Source organism: Pelodiscus sinensis, chromosome 1, assembly GCF_052426305.1.
Source record: "Pelodiscus sinensis isolate ZL-2025 chromosome 1, ASM5242630v1, whole genome shotgun sequence".
Taxonomy (NCBI): Eukaryota; Metazoa; Chordata; order Testudines; family Trionychidae; genus Pelodiscus; species Pelodiscus sinensis.
The window spans coordinates 243202611-243225632 of record NC_143052.1 but is presented as its reverse complement, the minus strand read 5'-3'; the positions used below and the strand labels follow the sequence as shown (position 1 = coordinate 243225632).

Below are 23022 nucleotides of genomic sequence, written 5' to 3'. Positions count from 1 at the left end.
ATATTAGGCTCCAGTACTTCCAAGTTTTGCTTGCTAATGACATACATTGTTAATCTAACAAACATTTTCTTTATATGTTTGAGTTTTCACAATGCAGTATTAATACTATAAATGACGTGCACAGAAAAAATTCATACTGAATGTGAATCTATCAAGCCTTTTGTCTCAGTTCCTTCAACCATAGTGATCATCCTCTATAGGGTGAGGAATATGAAGAGTTCAGTTTATGGAAACCTGCATTCTAACAAAAGTAAATCCTTTACCCAGAACTGGTCCAGTTCTAACTAAGCAAGAATAAAGGGTTGCTAAATATTACAAGACACTTACCCCTGTCCCAACACCAGAATTGTAAACGAGAGAGAAAGAGAAAGTATGAGCATTATGAAGGGCTTTATTCAGCAAATCACCTTTGCAGGTGCTAAACATTAAGCGTGAATGGTTCCACTAATGTCAAGTGGACTGCTCAAGTGCTTTGCTGAATCAGGGCCTAAATAAAGAAGCATTTTAAAGGATGGAAGTTTAATCATGCACAACAAATGTTCACATTAAATATTAGAACAGAATCAATTTAAACTGCTCTGAAGAGGACAACATTTTCAAACTTGTGCATAAATCTGTGTAGTATTCTTAGTGCAAAGAAACAATTGAATGTTTACTTAAATACATAAAACATATAGCATTAGACTTTCAAAAGCTTTCTGTGTTAACCTAACTGCGATCTAACTGAAGTATAAATTAGGCTTGTGCTCTGAGTGCTTTCACATCCCCTACTCCTTGCTTATGCATTACTCTGAACCAGTGCCACTGATAATAATCAAGATTTGTGTTAATCTTTTGGATGAAACAAAGCATAAATGTCGGCTCAAAATACAGTTGGCTGATAATGAGGATTCTGAACAAAAACTCCAAACTTAACCTTGGTATGATATATAATAAAACTGTACATAATAAAGTTACACATATCTACACACATGTACTTTTACCATTTTCTAAAAACTATCGTTATTAAGAATATAGGCAGCTATTTTAGGGCCTGTATGCCCTAATCCTTAGAAGACTAGCACACATACAATCTTAAGTATGAGTATACCTTCTCAAAGTTAAGCATTTGTGTCACTCTTTGCAGAATCAGAGTCTTACTGGCTTAGGACCCAATTCAGGATAGCACTTAATCATGTCTTTAAAGATAAATATATACTTAAGTGCCACTGACATGTTTAAGTGCTGTCCTGAATAGGGATTCTTTTCTGAAGCAGGTATTAGAGCAGTGAGGAGCAATCTAGGCTAGTGAGTGGGCTGCATGAATGGCCCTCCATCTCGGTGGGCTGCCAGATTGTTGTATCCAAGAGTCTCCCAGAATAGGTTGTTTTGCTAGCTGCGCTTGTGTATTTAGACTATGCAGAGTGCACCAAATGAATGGTAGGAGCACTTTGATTGGATGCAGGAGCAGTGCATGGCTTTCAAAATGTTGCATGCAATGAGCACGCACATCACTTCACATGCCTTTGCTTTATGTGCATGTCACTTTTGTAGTACTGGTAGAAAAAAACCTCTGCAGACAAAAACCAGCAAAATCTGGCATCCCTGTTTGTAGGCAACAGTAAACAAAATGTCTTGTGGATCACACACAGAAACTCAATGGACCACATGTGATTCTTGGGCTGCAGGTTACCCACCACTGCCTTACGGTATGTTTACACTATGGGATAAGGTCGAATTTAAGATACACAACTTCAGCTATGTTAATTGCGTAGCTGAAGTCGAAGTACCTTAACTCGACTTTTGGCGCTGTCCACGCTGAAGGAAGTTGAAGGGAGAACACTCTCTTTTCGACTTCCCTTACTCCTTGCGGAAGCAGGACTGTTAGCATTGACCGGAATGCCCCTCTCAGTTTGAATTAGTGTGTCTTCTCTAGACTCGCTAATTTGAACTCTAGAAGACCAACGACAGCAGCTTGCATGTTCTTTGTACCGTAGACCCTTAGTGTATTACTGTTTCAGATGGGCAGCTGTGTTAAAAAAAAGCTTTAAAAAGAGTGGCCCTGTAGAACCTAAGGGTATGCCTATACAGCATGCTTATTTTAAAATAAGCTATTTTGGATTTTTTTTCAAAAATTGTTTATTTCAAAATAGCATGTCTACGCTACAGGGAAGCCTCAAAATTAGACGGAGACAGGCTTCCTTAATGTGGATGTGCAACCTTGAATTAGAGCCCCAGGAGGCACTGGGGAGTAATTACAGTAGACTTCCGATAATCCGGAACCTATGGGACTTAGGTAGTGCCGGATTATCAGATATGCCGGACTATCAGGAGGTACTATAAACAGGTTATATATATACACACTGTATATAGTGTTCTTAACCCTTTTTATTGTACATACTGTATTCTGTAATGTTTTAGTTTTTTAAGCCTTATTTACCCTTTTTGCTCAGTGCAGGTGCTGCCGCTGTTACCTTGTGACTCTTTTTTTGCTGAAGCTCACTCACTAGGCTCTTGCCATTTTGATGCCAGACTATCAGGAGTGCCGGACTATTGGATGCCGGACTATTGAAGTTTTACTGTATTTTGAATGGCCCTGGGGAGGAGCTATTTCAAAATAGCAGCAGTGGAGCATCCACACTACCCCTATTCTGGAATAGCTATTTTGGAATAAGTGTTATTCCTCGTGGAATAAGGTTTACAGATTTCAAAATAAGGCGTCCGTTATTTCAAAATTATTTTGAAATAACGGAATTGCTGTGTAGACCCTCGGATTATTATTTCAAAATAACTGTGCTGTGTAGATGCACCCTTAGAGACTAATACAAAATATAGATAGTCATCTGAAAAAGTGGGTTGTACCCACGAAAGCTCATGATACTATCTATATCTTTTGTTAGTCTATAAGGTGCTACAGGACTACCTTCTTGTTTTTTAAGAGTTTTTGTAGTGTATTGCTGTGGGAGAAAAGTTACAGAGAGAAAGTAGGTCTGATTATAAAGAAAAAAAACCAGGAAAATATACAAAAGTAGGTTTGTTTTATTTTTTGTAATCCCATTCCTTTAAAAAAAAAAATGCAATTGGGATGATTGTATTTCAAAAAAGACAGAAAAGTGCTACAGTTTTAACTCTGAATAAAGTATCAACCCATCAGTTTTCCAAGAGTTCAATGACATTTTCTAAGAAAACTACACTATTGGGCAGAAAGGATTAAAATATAAAGAGATTAGGAGTTTGGGTGGGAAAGAGAAAGTGTAGTATTAATTGTTATTAGCACTAGAAAAATCGAACAGAGCATAACAAATTAAAAATAACCATGTAAAAAGCATTACCCAATTCTATGCAGTCAATATATGAACACTGGAGATAAAGCAGGAAAGGTAATAGCAAAGCTGATAAAGAAATATTCAGAGCAAACCCTTGGAATCATATCCTCTCTCTAAAATGAGCCAACGTTGACTGTTTCCTTTCCAGAGGAAATTAATAAAATACTTCCAGATTATGAAAAAACGTATTTACTCATGTGAAATTAAAAAGAAAAAAAGAGGAATAAATTATCTAATGGAATCCAATTTAAATAGAATATCAAAATACAGACTACCAACAGCAGACTCACCAGGGAAATCCAGAAGGCCATAGAAGACATGCTCCATGAGGAAAGTCCTGGACTGGAGGGCTACTTATCAAATATTACCAAAACTCCCCCTTCAGCTTGCCCAGCACTACCACTCTGATAAGGCAGAAAGAACCTGACATTCCTTCCCTGCCCCATTACTCCCCCCATACCTCAGACTACGATAGTATAAAAACAGTCACTTAATTCAGGGCTTTTTCACGGAGTAGCTTACAAAGCACTTTTCAAAGCTGGGCAAATACCATTATCCTCATTTTGTCACAGAGGTGAGGGATCAAATGACTTGACTCATAAGGGAGGGTAATGACACACTGACAGGTTTCCAGTGTGGCCGTGGGGCAGTCACTTAGCCAAGTGGTCCCCAAACTTTTCAGGGTCATGTACTGCTGCCTCCAGCCAGGACTGGAAGCAGGGCTACTGGGAGCAGGGCCATGTACAGTGGTAAAGGGGGATACAGCTAGGACCACAGCTGGGTCTGGCAGCAGAGTTGGGAACAGAGCCGCTAGCAGGGGCTGAGGTCAAAGTAAAGAGTTGCAGTCAGGTCACAGTTAGGGGGTGAGGCTGGGTAAAGGGCTGTGGACTAGACTAGGGAAGAACTGGGAACAGAGAGGGCTGGGTGATGCTCCTTCTCCCTGTCCCCTGTGGGAGCTGGCCCTAACCTCTTTGCTCTACAGCAACATAGTTCCCCAGAGAACCCCAGAGTTCAGGGACCTCTCACTTGGGCCAATTCAACAAAGGATTTTAAAAAGGACACATACATGCAAGTAGTGCCTTTGAAGTGAATGGGACAATTCACGTGATTAGATTTACATAGGCCTTTGAGTTTTGTTGAACCTGTAGTTTTGTCTCAGGCCATGTCTACACAGAGATAAGATCAAATTTATTAAGATCAAATTTTTTTTTAGCACCTGATTTGGTAAGCACTGTGCGCAAGAATGCAAAGTAGTTCAAATGCATCCCCAGTAAAGTGGCTAACATTTTTTACTTTGAGAGCGATTGATTATGGGTAGCTATCCCACAGTGCCTGTGCCCCTTTTGGCTGGGACCAAAACTGCAGTGGGTGGTTCTAGGTATTTAGTCAGCATTCCATAATGCAATAATTTCCTCCTTCCCACTCTACCCCCACTTCAGAGCAATGGCCAACAAGTCTTTTTGCATGTTTCCCCCCCTTAGCTATTCATGGAGATGCCATAGCAGCGTAAGCATGGACCCCATTGTGGATCCCGTTGAGCATCAAAGCATTATGATCTTATTAACCATGGTGCACCTAAAGCTGGAGTATGTCCAGAGTATATCCAGGGTCCGCCGGAATGAGGACGAATCTTGGAAGGTTGTGAACATACTTTTCTGCAAAGCACTTGAGTGACAGGCAAATGCTTCTGGCATTTAATTCTCTGGACACAGTGGAGCACTGGTTCTGGTGCTGTCAAACAAGCATAGATTGGTGGGACTGCATTGTGATGCAGGCATGGGAAAATCAGCAGTGACTGCAAAACTTCTGTATGGAGGCGGCCATTTTCATGGAAGTTTTCAAATTCCTTTTCCCCTGCTCTGAAACACAAAAATGCCAGAAAGAGAACCTGTTCTCAATTGCCCTGTGGAAGCCTGACAGTTGGGAATCAATTCATAGTAGGGAAATCTACAGCGGGAGCCATTGTAATCCAAGTACCCAAGGTAATCAATACCCTTGTGCTACGGAGGGTAGTGACTCTGAGAAACATGGAAAACATAAAATGGAGGGCTTTGCTATGCTGGGGATACCTAATGGTGGTGGGAAAATAGGTGGAAAGCATATCCCCAATTGGCACTCAACCATTTTTCCAAGGAGTCCATAAACGGCAATGGGTACTTCTCGATGGTGCCGCAGACGCAGGTGGCTCACAGAGATCATTTCTCGGACATCAATATGGAATGGTTTGGAAAGGTGCATGTTTAAGACTCCTGCTTCTTTGGCAAGCTGGAATCTGGAACTTTTTTGCCAGACTGGAAAATTGCCAGTAGCAATCCTTGGCACCCCAGCCCACCCCTTGCTCCTGTGACTCATGAAGTTGTACATGGGCAGCCTCAACCCACAGTAAGGATCAATTTAACTTCAGGCTGAGCAAGTGCAGAATGTGCTTTTAGGCATTTAAAGGGAAGGCTCTGTCATCTACTGACTAGGTTAGATCTCAGTGAACGCAACATTCCCATTGTGATGGCAGCTAATGGAGACTGTTGCTCAAAAATCATGCATTTTTATTTAGGAAACACAGCAGAGGCAGAAAAGGATTCCAGCGAGGGAGCTTCAGGGGGCAGGGGGAGGAGAGGAGAGGTGATCATAAATGTGAGGAGAACCAATTTATTTGCAACACATACCTGGAGCTTGAGTGTGAGGGTGCCCTTGACTTCCTCCTCCCCATTGTGTGTTCTAGGGCCTTTGGGAGAGGAAGCTATGGAACTCTGTGAGGAGGGAATGTTGGTCCACAAGGTTGGAGAGGGGGGCCTGTGCATGTTGGTGTCCTGGAAAGCCATATGGAATTCTCACATCCACCATAGATGACAAGACTCCCTCCTGGTTCCTCACTTTCAGTCCCTGCATTCTCTTCTGTCATGCTCTGCGCATGTGCGCTCCAGCAGCGTATCCCTTCACTTGCATAAGCACTCCCTTGTCCAAGTGGATGGACTGCATTTGCTCCTTGAACATGTCATCTCTAGTTCATTTTCACCTGCAGATTTGTGCTAGATGGATCGCTGGCTAGACTGGGCGTGCGCAGCAGGCTCACTGCTGTCCCCGCTATAACAAAATGCGAAGGGCAGACTTTTCAGGAGATACAGATTAGGGTTTATGCTCTACAATGTTAGACTGGTGTTTCTCCAAGTGGTCTCTCTAACCACTCAGAAACCTGCTACCTTGGCTGCTCTGGTGTGTTTATTTACTGGCTATACAGCCATGGAGCGTTGAGGCTCCCATTAGCTCCTGGTTTGCTGTTTGCAGTCAAAGGGAGTTGTGGGAAGTGGTGACCCATTCCACTGCGCTTCCCCCGGCTCCCCTTGGCTGCAAACGGCAAGGTTCCATGACTGCACAGCCAGTAAAGAAACACACCGGAGCAGCCAGTTACAGGTTTCTCAGAGTGGTTTCACGGACCACTTTGAGAAACATTGTGTTAGAATAAAAGGAAGGTCTATCTCAAGACAATAGGGATGTGTTAAGTACAAGACCACGGTTGTGCTTTTAAAAAGCCACCGTGCACCAGATGCACCTCAGAGTTCTTAAGGGAGCAGCTGGACTCTGGTGGCAGGCATGGTAAGGGACAGGCCAGGGCATGAGCCTGCAAAAGGAAGGGGGTCTGAGTGGGGGGGAGGATGGAACAGGGCAGGGGCTCACACAGCACCCACAGAGGCAGGCATCCAGAATGGGGTCCGGGCCTGGAAGCAGGGCAGGGCAGGAGTTCAAGCCATGCTTCAATGGGGACAAGCAAACAGAGATTTGCAGAGGCATCAGTAATAGCTTTCCCTGCTCCATATCCAGGTTGTCAATATCTGTCTTCTCCAAATCACACAGAGCATGATCAGGAGCAGATGCTGACAATGTGGCCAGAAACCTGGACCTTATGTTGCTTTGTGCTACAGTGATGCCAGACCACTTACTACTGGCTTGGAAAGGTGTCCTATAGTGGAGGATGGAATAAAGCAGGCCTCCCCAGACACCTTGTGAGAAGGATTAAAGAGTTCGTCTGTGAGAGCTTCATGGAGATGTGCAGGAAGAATTCCCATTCTGTCTCCAGACATGTTAGCAAGCTGTTCTGGGGACCCCTGTTGTATAGGCACAATGGCCACCAATCACCCACAACTGTCTTAACCCACTTTTAGCAAGATAAAAAATGTGAACTCACCAGAAGTGTCTGCGCCGGGATCTGTGCCCAACTGCAAGATGTCCTGGGAGGAGGAGTTATAAAAAGTTGTTGGCTCTTGGTGACATTGCTGGCCCGCTGAACATTCTCCCTCTCCTCCTCATTCATGCTGTCCTCTACGCTGCTGCCTGAAGCTGCAAGGGAAGTGTCTTGGAAGGAATCCATGGACTGGCTAAAGAAGCTGGTCGGATCTTGCCCAAGGATCACATACAGCTGCTCATAGAAGCAGCATGTTTGTGACAATGATCCAGACCATCCGTTTGCCTCATTTGTCTTTTGGTAAGATTGCCTTAGTGCCTATATTTTCATTCAGCACTGCTGGGTATCCCTGACGTATCCTTTCTCCTCCATGCAATTTGCAATCTTGGCATAGATACCTGCGTTTATTTTGCTGGTTTGTAGTTCTGTGAGAACAGATTCCTCTCCTAGTAATGAGATCCATGATCTCCTTCAAGCTCCATTCATGTGCTCATCTGCAACCCTGGGAACTCATGGTAAGTTGTGCTGCTTCGGCGTGCTACCTGCTTTCACACAGATGAAATTCAAAATTTACTTGGGGCTTTTCCTGTTGACCTGGAAAGCAGCAGAGGCCAAGAAAGTTGACTTTTACAGCACCGCATATGCACTACCATAAAGTCAACAATGCAAGGTCAAATTTAGCCATATTCATGAAAGCACAGTACAGAAATTGAGTTTTAACAGTACTTAAACCAATGGAACAGACTTGATAGTGAGGACTCAGTGTTTAGAAAAATCAATCTAATGCTGCTAAGTTAGACCTAAACTTCCACTGTAGACCAAAGGTCAGTTCCTCACCTATAAAAACTGGGATAATAATGCTTCCATACATGATATAAGAGTTATGAAGTGCTTCAATAGTGCTTGTGAGGCAATCTGATAAAGTGAATTTTTACGTGCCATTACCAAAGAGAATAAGATATGAAATGTAAGACTCCAGTTCTCCATCATGTCTAGTTTCTTAAGTCCAAGTGATGTCACCTTTTCCTCTAACATCATATAACCCTCTCCGAGAAGATGAACTGAGGCACAGGGCCAGATGAAGACAAATTGGAGATTTAGGCACACTATAACTAGGATTTCCTGGGGCATAACCAGGCAATCCATAGAGTGGAATTTGCCAAGGGGCTCCTTTCTTCAAGGGTGGGAAAGCAGCAAAATGAGATCCCTATTCTCACCAAGAACAGCAGGAGTGATTGTGCTATGGTCCCCCAGTACTTACCTTGGTGTCCAGGATATATTGGCATGGGTGGGGAGACCAGACACATCCTATGCTGGGATGGTGCTGAAAGAGGTTTTGGAATTAATATATAATTAAGATACTTGGAACAGTTCCCTGCTCTCAAAAGCTATTGTTCCATGCTGTCTACAAATTCAGGTCCTTGCATCAGTTACATACATTCTGGTCATGTTCTCAAGCCACAAATGTCAGTCCCTGTTAAGCATTTTATCTAAGGATATGTCTACACTTGCACCCTCTTTCGAGAGAGGGGTACAAATGCAGCTGAGCAAAATTGCAAATGAAGCGCGGATTTGAATTTCCCACGCTTCATTTGCATATTCCCGTTATGGCGCTATTTCGAAAAAAGAAAAGCTGTCTAGACCTGGTTATTTCGAAAGAAAACCCTTCTTCTGAAATAACCCTTATTCCTCCTACAACAAGGTTTACCAGTTATTTCGGAAGAAGAGCTTTTTTTCGAAATAACCGCATCTAGACAGCATTTCTTTTTTCGAAATAGTGCCATAACGCGAATATGCAAATGAAGTGTGGAAAATTCAAATCCGCGCTTTATTTGCAATTTCACTCAGCTGCATTTGCATCCCTCTCTCGAAAGAGGGGGCAAGTGCAGACATACTCTAACAGGGACTAGATAGCCTCATTGTGAGCATGTTGGAATTCAAAAATGTAAGTAGCAAGTCTGAGTGGGTAATAAACTGGCTCACTGGGGAGACAGGTGGGGATGTAACCTAAATTGTCAGGGGAAGAGGTATATTTGCAAGTCATTGTGAAATGGCAGTTGAAAAGAAGTGATTTGAATTGCAGAAGAGGACAGTGAACATACCCAGAAGGGGCATCAGAGTGGGACAAACAGAGGGGGAAATAGGATCCTCCAAGGTCAACACAACAAGCTCAGTTAAGCAAGATAGGAGGAGAACCAGGAAAGCAGAGTGAATCAAGGGCATCTACATAGATGAGAGCCTCAGTGAGGAAAGGAGCAATGGCTCACAGTGCTGAAGGAAGATAAAAGACACGAACTTGTCTATGGATGGAATAAATGCCTTTGTATACTTGGGAAAAAAGATTGTTATTAGGGCAGTTTAGGTGGAGTGAAGATGATGAAAACATGAGAAAGTTGAAAATGCAACAACAAAAATCCTTCCCAATACAGGGAGTCATTCAATTAACTTGAAAAACAACACATTTAAAATTGATGAAGGGCAGTATTTTTTCCACACAGTGCAGTTAATGTGATTTTGTTGCTACATTTAAGAAAAGGGGCTAGTCGAATTTATTTTTAAAAAATCAGATTTTTATATGCACAAAAATAATAGCCAGAGCGACAACAAGGATTTAAAAATCCCATGAGTTTTGTAAGGGATACAACTCTTTCTGCTTCAGGGCGTAAACCAGCCGTTAGCTAATAGGGATTAGGAAGAAACTGTCACTGTGGGTAAATAGAGTACTCTACAGTTAGGGGACAGCTTTCCTGGCAGGGCAATGTGCCTGTTTTGATGGTTTGCCCTCAGAGGTTAATTGAGCCTGGACATTTCCAAACAAATTGAAGAACACTGTTCCAGTCTCAGACCATTCTCCTGATGATTGAGTATCACTTTATACTGTACAAGACTCGTTTTCCATCAGTGCACTGGCCCTTAGATGTCTTAATCCACAGCTTTCTTCTCACAGATCACCCTGATCTGCAACAAATGAAGCAAGAGGGAAAAAACAACTAAAACATCAGTGGTGAAAGTTTCAGGATGAATCCGGCTGATTTTGTTGAAAATGCATGACATTTTACATTGTAGTTGGGAGGGAAGCGAAAAAGTGTGTCTGTCTCTACTTTAGAAGCCACAAGGTCTTGGTCAATTGATTTGTTTCAAGTTGACATGCTGATTAATTCACTATATTTCAAGTGCTTCCAGCTGTGGGGCAAAGCTACCGTTTAAGAAAAACCTGACGTTTAAGGCAGAATTGTGTTCACAGTCCAGAGCAATACTGAAAATGGAAAACATCTTACATCATCTTTGCTCAATCTTTAGCTGTCTCTTTCATGTACTGGAGCTAAATGACCTTTGTTCCACAACCTGTGATTAAGGCCCATGTTCCTCTTGGCTGATGACCTGCACAGCCTCCTTATCTGAAGGACCTTTCCCCATTGATACCACGATATAGACAGTGGAGGAACTTGAGTTGAAGCACCAGTGTTTAAAAGTAGGCAAGGCTGTTGCATGGCAGAGTGTTCTCATTGAGCAGTCCTCAACAATGAAATTTTTCTTCCCGCTTGATCCAAAGTAGCTCAAACTTGATAAACAAAGGAGCTTCACAGCATGCCATGTAGGCCGTTTCCCCAGATGTTCTGGGAGGGGAAAGGGAAAGAGGTTAGCTTTGGGGTACTTAATCAGGGTCACTGATCACATGGGTTGATTTGTTATGGAACTGAACGGTTGGAATTTGAGTGTAGTTATTTGTACATTACAACTTTTTGCAGAATTGCAAACTCTTAGTTTCTGAGAGCATACTAAGACCTGCTATGGATGGGGGTTTTGTAATTAAAAAAAGAAAATAAATGCCTATTGGTATACAGTTTACCCTTTTCCCATCTTCTCCAAAACCGTGTCACTTTCCAGTCACAAAAAAACCAGCAAAGTATTTGAAAGATAGTTGTGTTTTTATTCTTCTAAGCTTTTACTTGTGGAACATAATAAATGGATACTTGAATGACTTGATATAATGACATCTTTACAAAAACAATTTCCCCCTAACATCTGGACAGCAATATATAAATATTTACAATGGAAAAATAGGCAAGGAAAGAAATAAGTAGTCTTCATTATCCAAGTCAATTTCTTCTAGTCATCAGATTTTGAACACAAAATACTTCATTCACTTCTATCCATATATACACATTTCTTTACTTCACTTGGGACAGTACTGAGGTTTTAACTTCATTTTTTAGGATGTTATGTTATACATGTCACATCCGTTATGTTCCTGTAATTCACTTTTATGTTGTAGCAGAATTTGCCTGGAATAATAAATTAAAATTTTGAAAATGTTATCCTTGAACAGAGAAAAGAATTAAAAATGTATGTAAAGTTTACATACCAGGATACAAAGTTTCTCACACAAATACATCACAACACTGAAAATCAGTATAGTAAAATGTTTTTCTTTATAAGGATATTAGGTCTGGATCCAAATCTCTTGGCTTTAACAAAAGTAATATCCCAATAGAACAAATATATATAGAAAAAAATAACACCTTATTTTATTGTTAAAAAAGGAAACGGTGCCTTCTGAAACAAACTAAGATGTGATTTCCTGGAGACAAATGTAAGTTACAGTGAGGAGAGCTTAAAAAGCCCCAAATAAAATACTGTCTTCATTAAGAGGAAGATTTAGCAGATCAGTTGGAACAGTTTAAACCAGCCCATTTAATTTGGTAATATTACAAATGTCAATGTAAAAAACAAGACTTTTTTGCTTTCTGTCCTATAGTGTCACACAATCACATGACTGAAAACATATTGCCTGTAGAAATGGTAGACACCTATCGCATGCCATTTGGTTTTAGTATGTAGATGTTGACTGCCTTGTTCAATACCAGGTTTAACATTCTTCAGAAATCCAGGAACAGTCATTAGAAGTTGCTTCACATATGTGAGCTGCGTCTCCCTCTAGTGCCCAAAGACATACGAAGTCTTGGTTCTCTTGCTTTATAATGTTCATTAAAGTCCAATCTAAAGCTAAGAAATCGAAGGCTTTCATCAGAACTGGTTGTCAGTAAGATCAAAAACTGCTGCACAATACCCTGAAAAAAAAAAGTGAAAAAATAGGAGATTCATCAGAATGTACAGATGGTGTCATTCATTTGTAACACTATATTTTGACAAACTAATTATCTGAATGGTAGCACCATCATAAAAGGAATAGGGAATGCCAAAAGGAAGGGCAAGCAGAATGCTTATAACAAATCAAAATATATAGTATCAGGAGCTTTTGTGGGTAAGACCCACTTCATCAGATGAGCTGGAGTGGAAATAACAAAATCCAAGATACATATAACAGCAGAAGTACCTGTCAATTGTAGGACCCATGTTAATGTACCTAGCTGTTGCCAGATACCCACAAATTGGTATTGCAAAAGATTGAGTGTGTTGAGTAAAGACATGCTGAACAGGTAATATAACAGCCAGAACAGCCGGTATAGACATAATACATCCTTACAAGCAGTAATGGTGGAACTACTTGTGGCAAAAAAATCTACGTGAGTTTTACTGTCTCAGGCCCACATCAGTCCTACAACAAAGCTAAATAAAATGCAGAGCATAATTCACATGGAGACAGAAGTTTCTTCTAATTTGTTTATTTTTATTTAGTATGCCTCCATTTAACATCTTGTATTTTGTCTAAAGTATTAAACATGTAAGAAAATATGAACAGCAGAATATGCATTAAAATGAAGAAGATATCAGCAAAATCTTCATCTAACTTTATAGATTTTATTTACTGGCCTTTGAGTAGCTAAATCTTAAAAATGCTGTCTTTATACTGCCCAGTGCTACTTTGCAGGGGTTTCAGAAAAGTACATGATGAGACATTTTATATGAGATTTGACAAGTAGACACAATAGAGCAAGATAAAACTGAAAATTTATCCTTGATGGTCAATTTCCTGACCTTCATAAATTGATAGAAGTGTGGCTCTAATGTCTTATGGTAGATGGCAGTAACATTAATTTCCTTTAAAAAAATCCGGTGGAATGCTTTGCTTGAAATGTAACTACTGGCTTCCTTGAGAAATAGTGCATTTGGAATAAAATGTAACTAATTAAGAGTAAGTCTGAATAATTCTCTTTTCACAGCATGTGACTCTGCATGCTTTCACTTAGCTGCTCATACACTACCCACTTTGACATCCCTAAAATGAGAACAGAAATTGACTGTTTCTTCTAGAGAATTATTTGGATAGTAATCATTTGCAAAGATTAAGAAGGTAAATGGAATGCAACTGGGATTATGTTGATTAAGATTACTTTAAAAAGATCTATTAAATCCATTATGAAACAAGTTTGAGACTTAACAGGAGAGACTCTCGCTGTATCAGGTAAGAAAGTACTTGCTTTGAATGCTCACACAGAACAGCTACTAGAAGTTCCCAAATGTCATCCACCTACAAACTATCAATTTTCCTAAGGTTGATGTTTTTCATGGAGCCACCTTTGAGTTAATTTAAACATATTTAAAAGTCAAGATATACTGTATTTAGGACTAGCTAACATGGATGTTTAAAAAAAAATCCAAATCATGGGACAGGTGAACATTCATATAGAAATTGCAGGTAGATTTGATTTTTAGAAACTCAAATGTATACAAAGTTGGCAAACTTATCCTCTTCGTTCATATTAAACAATCCTTATAAATGTGAAGATCACCTGATAGAAATGTGTAAGTATTCGCAGCTGTGAACACATTTTTGGTACAGACTCTTGAAACTCTCTAATCCTTTTGTTCTCTTCTTCCTCTTCGGATGCAGTTACTCCCCACTCACCCTAAGAACAAAGCGAGAGAGATGTTAAACCTCCCATTTATAAACTAGTCCAGTTGGTAGCTGGACCCATAAACTGACATGTTCATACACTGAAAATCATCATCATAGGCTACATATGCAGAGTCTTATATTGTGACTGCCAACTCTTCACATTGGTTATGAAATAAATATAAACTAACAAAGTTGATTGTATTATGAATCAACAAAGATGTCAAGTTATAAAACACTTGCCAAAAATTATTATATAAAAGTGATAAATAAGAATTCCACACGTTGTGTGTGTTTAGGAATGAGCTGGTTTCCTCACATGTCCACTCTTCCAACGGAATGTATATGTACGGTGGAAGGGGAAATTATTTGATTTTTAGGATGAGGAAAGACATTTTCCATCAGAGATCCAGAGCCGTAACTCTACTCCCCATTCTTCAGCCTGAACCAGCTCAAAAATGGCTTACTATCAAGACATGCTGAAAGACATTTTATTTAACCTATAGAGCATGTGGAAGTTGCTTATTCTCTTTGGGTGCATCTATACTGCACCATAGCTTGAAAGAACATACACAATTTGAGCTATGCAGATTGCGTATCTTATTTCAGTCTTATTTTGAAATAGCTTATTTCGTAATTATTTACTCCTTGTGGAATGAGGTTTATAGGGACATCGGAATACAGAGCCCATTATATTTTGAAATAACAGGCTTGCTGTGAAGTTGCGGGATAGCTATTTCAGGATACTCTGGTAGCCTGGCTATATTTTTAACTTTTGGCAAAATAACCTAACAACTTTGGATATTCATTTGATCTTTAAAAAAACCCATACACTTTAAATTAAAAAAATAAATTCTTTCATCTGTCTCAAATAATTGTGACCCATAATTAAAGCTATGATTATGTCACAGAAGACACAGAATCCTGATTTCCAGAGGCCTTCATGACATTTTCCATTTCAGCCCTATCACAGCAGGACTGGAGCTACCAGCTGCCACATGGGTCCCCCCACCCAGTTTCCAGCAGTGGGGTGGGAAGATGGGACCTTCCTTCTCTCCCCAGTTTGTCAGTTATTTTTGTAGCAAGAGTCAGGGACAAGTCACAGGCTTCCATGTAGTTTTGTATGACCGGTCCGTGAATTTTAACTAAAAAAAAAAAAAAAATCTTAGCTTTACCCATAATTCATCGTGCTGGCAGCCTTACTGTACCTCAAGTTCACGCTGTTTCTTTTTCTCTTCAAATTGCAACCTTCGCTGCAGCTCCTCCAAAGCAGCTCTGTACATTACATCTTGAGCATTCTGAAGCTCAATGATTTGGTCAAAAATGGCTCGAAGCTGGTTAAGAAGTGCCTGTGAAGATTGATAAGGAGGGTAAAAAAGGAGAAAATTCTGGACATAGCAGGATTTAAGAGCTACTGTTATGTTTGTTGTGGTTCCAAAGAATGATTAAGATGGAAACCAATTGGTAACTTTGAGCACAACTATGCAGAAAACCCAAATTCACAACAAAAAAATCCCCCCCCCCCAAAATCGAAACATTAATATATTTCTTACTAGAAACAATAAGGGCCAATCCATATTGCAACAGCAACATCCTCTGTTCCTGCATAGGCACCCCAAATGCAATCCAAGTGACCCACTTTTCTATCTTAAAATCATTACAATGGTTAAGAACATGGAAGGGGAAGAGTGGAGTAAAACAGATGGCCAATAGTCCACCATAGGTCCAAAATAATTTTGTTATTGCTACAGTAAGTCTGGAAGGAAAGCCAGGTCATTTTGCAGTTCCTGTTGGTTCTCCCACAAGATTCTTGTTTAATTCTTACCAATTGTACAGCTCTTACTAGCTGTGTAAAACAACTGCATTTTTACTTGAAGGGTTTTATTCTGGTATTGTCCTTCTCAAATTCAAATGCAGCTTTTCTGGCTAAGTGGCCCATCAAGGAAATAATTTTTTGTATTATAATAGTGCTTGGAAGCACTCAGGGTTATACAAAACAATATGGTTCCCACCCAAAGTGCTTACAATATAACCAAAGCAAGATACAACAAGTGGGTAGATTACACAATTGAAATGAATATGAGAGACGAGACGAGGGCAATGTAATGAGAAAAGGCATTTACACAGATCAAAAAGAAAAATCTGAAGTTTCTACTAGATCTATCTATCTATCTATCGACAGATCCCCATAAGTATCATGGAAGAACAAGTCTTGAGAAGTTATCTGAAGGAGCAGAGAAGTGAGTTCACATTTTAGTCTGCAGAGGGTGTTCCACACATAAAAGGAGTCATTGAGGAAAGTCTGAAGATTCTCGTGGGAGAAGTGGATAAATGATGCAACAGATAGGAATCAGCATGTGCAGAAATGTGATAAGATACAAAAAAGATTTAAATTTTAGGAACTTAAAAGGTAAATACTAGAAGTAAAGCTGGTCAAAGCTTGACAACATTTCAGAAAGCCAGGAAAAATATTCAATACCAAAGTTACAATTTCTTTTCCTTTTTTCCCCAACTAGGTCTAATCAGAAGCTTGTGTTTGGTGTGGGAGAGGTGGGGCCGATAGCGGAGGCGACTCAAAGCTATGTGTATCATCAAACATGGTCAGAATGATGCTGGAGTGGGAGATGATGATACTCTGTGGACACTTGTCACTCAAGCCTCTGACCAGTGATATAGAAAGTTCAATGTTGGCCCTGCAAAGTTTAAATTAATGGCAAGACATCCTGGAGATGTTAGACTAGCCGAGATGCAGGGTGGGAGTGGTAGATCTGAGCCATTAGTTTGTAGTTGGTGGAAGACATGTAAGCAAAAGAGGTCACTTAAAGAAAGGGGTAGCTGGAGAAGAGGATTCAACGAAGGGAAGGTATACTGTACCTGTACCTGGGGGGAGAGGAGGACTCTATGAGCTACTATAATAAAAAACAATTTTATCATTTAAGCAGGAGCTGACATAACAAAGCTATGATTTTATACAAAGAAAAAGGCTTACTCTGGAGTCACTGTCTAACAAACAGCGAGAGATGATTGTGTCCAGGAATACTTCGTGAGCAGCGATGATGTGGTCCAAGTCCTGTGCTTGTTGGACCTTGTTCCAAAGCTCATCCCATGAGCATTCAAGTACCTAGAAAATAAGGATTCAGGGCTGAGCTGTTTTATATTTGATAGATTATATAGTTACTCTTCTACTCTAAACAGAAGACACAACAGAAGTCACCTCAGTTATTAAATGTGACTATACTCCCTTTTCAACAACAACAAAATAGATGGATAAAATGTACCTCAAATGTAATGTAATACTGCATTTGATGTATGAAATGGACCATTTCTGATGCCAGAACGTGACACTGATGCAGCACCCCAGAAAGCTCTGTAAAAAAAACCCAGAGTTTCTATGTTAAAAGAAAAGGACAGAAACACAAGAGCCAGCATATTAATATTGCTTTATTCAACATATTAAGTACACTAGAGTAAAAGTTATTGGTCTTCATCATTAGATTTAATACTAGATAGTAAGAGTTGAGCAAAAATCTCTCTAATGCAGTGGTCTCCAACTTTTTTACATCCAAGATCACTTTTTAAATGTCAGAACAAACCAAGATCTACTGCCCCATCCTACCCTCAAAATCCCACCCCCTCCTTGAAGCCGCACCCTCTGTTCTCCTCCTCTCCATCACTTGCTATCCCCAGCCCTTATACACTCTCAGGGTATGGCTACACTGCAGGTTTTTTTTTTTTTTCCCCCAAAACTGGGCCAAATGTCAAAAAAAAAAAAAAAAAAAAAAAAAAAAAAAAACACACCCTTCTTTCGGAAGCTCCCTTATTCCTCATGGAACGAGGAATATAGGTGTTACTGAAAGAGCATGTTTGCTGTTCCGCTAAAAAAAGCGGAAAAACAAACGTGTTCCTGGATGTGGAAGAATTTTTCCGGGATGCCTCTGGAATCCCCGGAAAAAATTCTGCAGTCTAGCCATACCTTCACAGGGTGGTGACAGGATGTGTGGGCTCTGGGGTGGGAATGAGGGATTTGGGTGAGGGAAGGGGTAAGAGGTGCAAGGTCTGTGAGGGAATTTGGATGCAGGAGGAGGTGGAGAAGGGGATGCTGGCTTGAGGAGAGGGCTCCAGGATGGGGAGTGTTGGGATTGGGTGAGGGTGCAGGAGTTTGGGTTGGAGTATGTGAGGGGCTCAGGGCAGGGAGGTTGGGAGTAAGATGGGCAGTGTGTGGATGGTGCAGGAGTGTTGTGGCAGAAGACTGAGGATGTGGAGGTGCAGGAGTTTGGGGATGTGAGAGGCTCAGGACAGGGGGTTCCACTATATGATAGGCTCAGATCTAGAGTCGTGGGGGAGGATACAAGAGTATTATAATGCTGCGGCTAGATGGGGGCTTGGCCCCAATTGGGGGTTTGTTGGCCAGGCTTAATTTTTAAATAAAATATGTCAAACACAAAAAGTTTCAGCATTGTCTTTATTTATGAGAAGGGCGGGGAACCTGTTTTGAGTCAACTCCTCCAAACCCCCCCACCCCCACCTCACTAATGTGGCCCCAACTGTGGTGGTGGTGGGAGCAGAGGACATGCTACTGGGGAAGGGTGCTAGTGGGTTCTGTGGCAGGGGACAGGGTTCTGCAGCAGGGGATGGGGTGCCAGTGGGAACAGGGTGCCAGTGGGGACAAGGGTCAGGGGAAAGGGTGCCAGTGGGTTCTACTGCAGTGGAAAGGGTGCCAGTGGGGACAGGGTGCCAGTGGGTTCTGGTGTAGGGGACAGGGAGTCCCCAGCACGCGCCTCATCCAGGGACAACTCCTTGCCAGAGGAGGAAAGTCCGGTCGCATGTCTCCTCTCGGAGTCCTCTCCTTCTCCCCTCCTACTCCGTAGAGGGAAGTCCAGGCGTGCGCCTCTTCACAGGACTTCTAACCCCTCCTCCCCCACTGCACGGAAAAGGGAAGCCCCGGCACATGCCTCCTCTGGGGACTCCTACCTCCCTCTTCCCCCCCGCGCAGAAAGTCCCCAGTGCGCCACAGGCCTGCTTTGAGGTACGGTGCCGGCTGTTTGGGGAAGGGGGAGCAGCCTGCGCACTTCCTCAAACCCCAGAAGTGGCGCACAGCTGCTGGACTTCCGTCCAACCTGCAGGAAGGCAGCACTACCTCCCTTGTTGCTGGAGGTAGGTAGTGGGGCTTCTTCGGGATGGGAGGAAGTGTGTGTGGGGGGGGAGGGTCCCCAACACCTCGCCATCGACTAGTCGGGGCTTCCCGATCGACCCATCGGGTTGGTGACCACAGCTCTAATGAATTTCTATGCATTGCAAGACAAACAAGGAACCAGCTGTCTATCATACGGTGTATTAGGACTTTGCAGTATGTCAAAGCCTTTTGCTTCTCAAATCCACAAAGTTCCTGCATGACCTTCAATAAATCACTAAAGCTAGGTCTAGACTACGGGGCTTTATCGGAAACAGTTACCCAAACTGCGCTCTACAATTTGCGTAGCTTTTTCAGATCGCTTTTGCAAAAGAGGCTTTTCCACCATTTGCCACAGTCTAGACAGGGTCAAATGGTGAAAAAGCCTCCTCTTTCGGCAGAGCCCTTATGCCTCGTGAAACTAAGTGTACAGGGCTCCCCAAAAGAGTGCATTTGCTCTTCTGTGAAAAAAAGCAGAAGAGTTAACGCATTCCTTGGATACAGTCTAGTGCAGTGGTCTACAACCTTTTTAACCACAAGATCACTTTTTCAATTTAAGTACAATGTAAGATCTACCTCAAACCCAAATACCCTTGCCCCCACTTCCTTCCCACTCCTTTTTGAGGCCCTGCCCTTGTTCCACTCCTTCTCTGAGGCCTCAGCCCGCTCACTCCATTCCCTCTCCTCCCTGAATCTCATTTGCTTTCACCAGGCTGGGGTAGGGGGCTGCAGTGCAGGTTCTGGTCCAAGGAGTTTGGAGTGTGGGTGGGGAAGGCATTTGGGTGCAGGGGGACTCACATTTGGGGCAGGAGGTTGGGTGCAGGAAGAAGTTCAGGACTGGGACAAGGATTCAGGAAGCAGGCTCTGGCGGGGCATTGTTTAACTGAGATGGCTTCCTGGTGGTGGAGCAGTGGGGTTAAGGCAGGTTTACACCTGTCCTGGCCCTGCATCACACCTGAAAGCAGCTGGCAGGTACAGCAGTGGCTCCATGTGCTGCCCCTCATCTACAGGCACTGAGCCCACAGCTTCTACAGGCCAGTTCCCCATTACTGATCAATGGGAGCTGCAGGAGTGGTGTCTGCAGGCAAAGACAGCACATGGAGACCCCCTGCTCTGCCTTTTCAGGGGCTGCAGGGACATGCCAGCCATGTCCAGGAGCAGCAATTGCCACAGAGATAATTACTCCAGCCACAACAGGTTAGGTATTTAGAACTCACTGCTCAAAGAATTATATGCAAGTATAAGAGCTAAATGAAAATTATGAAATGCACAGACCAGTCAAAAACCTGAAATAACCCACTTTGCAAGCAGTAAAAGTAACAACAACCCCTCATATATGTGTTGGGTCAAGAGATGAGAGGGAAGGACAGTGTGTGTTTGTGAGAATGACAGAGACACAGTGTGTGAAAGTGACAGAGATTTGCATTGCCAAGCTCCCTCCATCCCCTTCTCTCTGTGTGGAGACTGGGTACAGAAGTGGGAAGAGGAGGGACACCCTGACATCAGCATCTCCCCTCTTCTTCCTCCCACAACCTGCACAGAAAGCAGGAGGTTCCCATGGGGGAAGCTCCAAGGCAAAAGGCTGGAGCAGCATGACGGGGTGGAAGGGCAACTGAATTGCCAGCACTTGGCCAGGAAGCTATCAAACCAGTCAGGATCACCTGTTAGAAGCTCCAAGACCTACTGGTAGATCCCGATCTACTAGTTGGTGACCACTGGTCTAGTGTCTCACTGCCTCAACTGCCCATCTGTAAAATAGGAGTAGCAGCACCTCTCTACCATGCCAGGTAGTTGTGAGAATAAAATACATAAAAGACTGAGATCAGGGGTGTCCAAACTTTTTTCAAAGAGGGCCAGATTTGATGAAGTGAACATGCGTGAGGGCCAACCATTTTGCCTGACATTCTTTGAACCATTAAAATTAAATGCAAATTAACTATTTTATGCAAAGTTTATTGCAAACGGCATACTTTTCATTTTGTCACATGGATGACAAATCTAAACAGGTGTTAAATCACTCTGCCTTTCATATCCGAAGGCCAGATGAAAAAAAAATCCAGGAAGCTGAAATATATGTCAGGAACATTGTAAAGTACATTACATATTATTGGTAATAAAGGTTGTCTGTCAACTTTTAAGTTCAAAAAATATGAACAGGAACATAACACCAAGTATACATGTTGTGTCCAAATATATTTATAACTGATTTAGACCAACTGACATTAACTGAGATTTTACAATGTATTTATCTCAATACATATGGATTCGTTGGGGGCCATAAGAGATAGATATTGCCAAATTACCTGTGGGGCCGTATTAAACCGGAACACGGGCTGCAATTGGCCCGCGGGCCGGACTTTGGACATGCCTGACTGAGATGTTTAGATACTACCCAAATAGGATTATACAAGTAATGTAGATAAAGAAATTACATTTCATTAACTGCAAGGTGATCATGCCATCAAGAAGAATCTGAAGCACTGAAATGAGTTTAGGACAAGTTCGGACTGTGGTGGTGGGTTGGTTTTTTTATTTGTTTTTATCACTTTGTGATCTTATACAAATCGTCAAAAGATTTGAAGGTCTACCAATAAGTACCATTTCTGGTTCTTCCCTCTTAATTTCTTTGTACACAAACTATTCCTAGCACATTATGTTAGATAACAGGAGAGTTTGGAGAGGGAGTTCTCCAGGTAAAAGAGGAGTAAAAATGGGACCCCAGTGCTCTTAAGGAGGATGAAAGTCTCAAGGGAACAGAGCATTCAATGGGAGCAGAGGGAAACCATCCCGTAGTTGGGACCCTCCTCCCAGAAGATGTTGCTGTATCCTCTCGCACTGAGGATACCTCTGGGGGTGCGGTGGGGAATGCCAGTTAGGAAGAGGCAGGTGTTAGGAGTGGGTGATTCGATGGTTAGAAACATAGATAGTTGGGTTTGTGATGACCGGGAGAACCGTATGGTCACTTGCCTGCCTGGTGCGAAGGTTGCGGATCTCTCGAGGCATCTAGACAGACTTATGTGTAGTGCTGGGGAGGAGCCGGTGGACATGGTACATGTAGGTACCAATGACATAGGGAAGGGTAGGAGAGATGTCCTGGATGCCAAATTTAGGCTGCTAGGAAAGAGACTGAAATCCAGGACCTCTATGGTGGCATTCTCAGAAATGCTTCCAGTTCCATGCGCAGGGCCAGGTAGGCAGGCGGAGCTTCAGCGTCTCAATGCGTGGATGAGACGATGGTGTAGGGAAGAGGGGATTAGATTTATTAGGAACTGGGGACACTTTTGGGAGAGGGGGAGCCTATACAGGAAGGATGGGCTCCACCTAAACCAGGGTGGAACCAGACTGCTGGCACTAAACATTAAAAAGGCTGTAGAGCAGTTTTTAAACTAAGAGATGGGGGAAAGCCGATTGGTGCAGAGATGCACGTAAATTGGAGGGAGACTTCTCTTAGAGGAGAATCCATTGATAGAGATTCTCTAAGCTGTAGTCAGAAAAAACGGAGGGGAGAGGACAAACTATGGGCCAGAGCAGACAAACAACCGCATACAAAGGAATCCAATGCATCAGGGAA

The 23022-nt window shown here is 42.2% G+C and overlaps 1 protein-coding gene across 2 annotated transcripts in view; it reads right to left on the bottom strand.

Annotated features, from left to right (window-relative positions):
- Nucleotides 1-9945: 9945 nt before the first annotated feature.
- TUBGCP3 (tubulin gamma complex component 3) overlaps nucleotides 9946-23022 on the bottom strand; it is a 130801-nt gene continuing 117724 nt past the window's right edge. The window contains exons 15-19 of one of the 2 annotated variants that reach the window (XM_075918547.2): nucleotides 17560-17648; nucleotides 17271-17402; nucleotides 15490-15630; nucleotides 14178-14294; nucleotides 9946-12554 (exon numbers count right to left, since the gene is read on the bottom strand). In XM_075918547.2, coding sequence (XP_075774662.1) covers nucleotides 12396-12554; nucleotides 14178-14294; nucleotides 15490-15630; nucleotides 17271-17402; nucleotides 17560-17648 — 638 coding nt within the window. In that variant the 3' untranslated portion in view covers nucleotides 9946-12395. The remainder of the gene's footprint in view (nucleotides 12555-14177; nucleotides 14295-15489; nucleotides 15631-17270; nucleotides 17403-17559; nucleotides 17649-23022) is intronic. The other variant, XM_075918510.2, reaches the window with a different exon arrangement.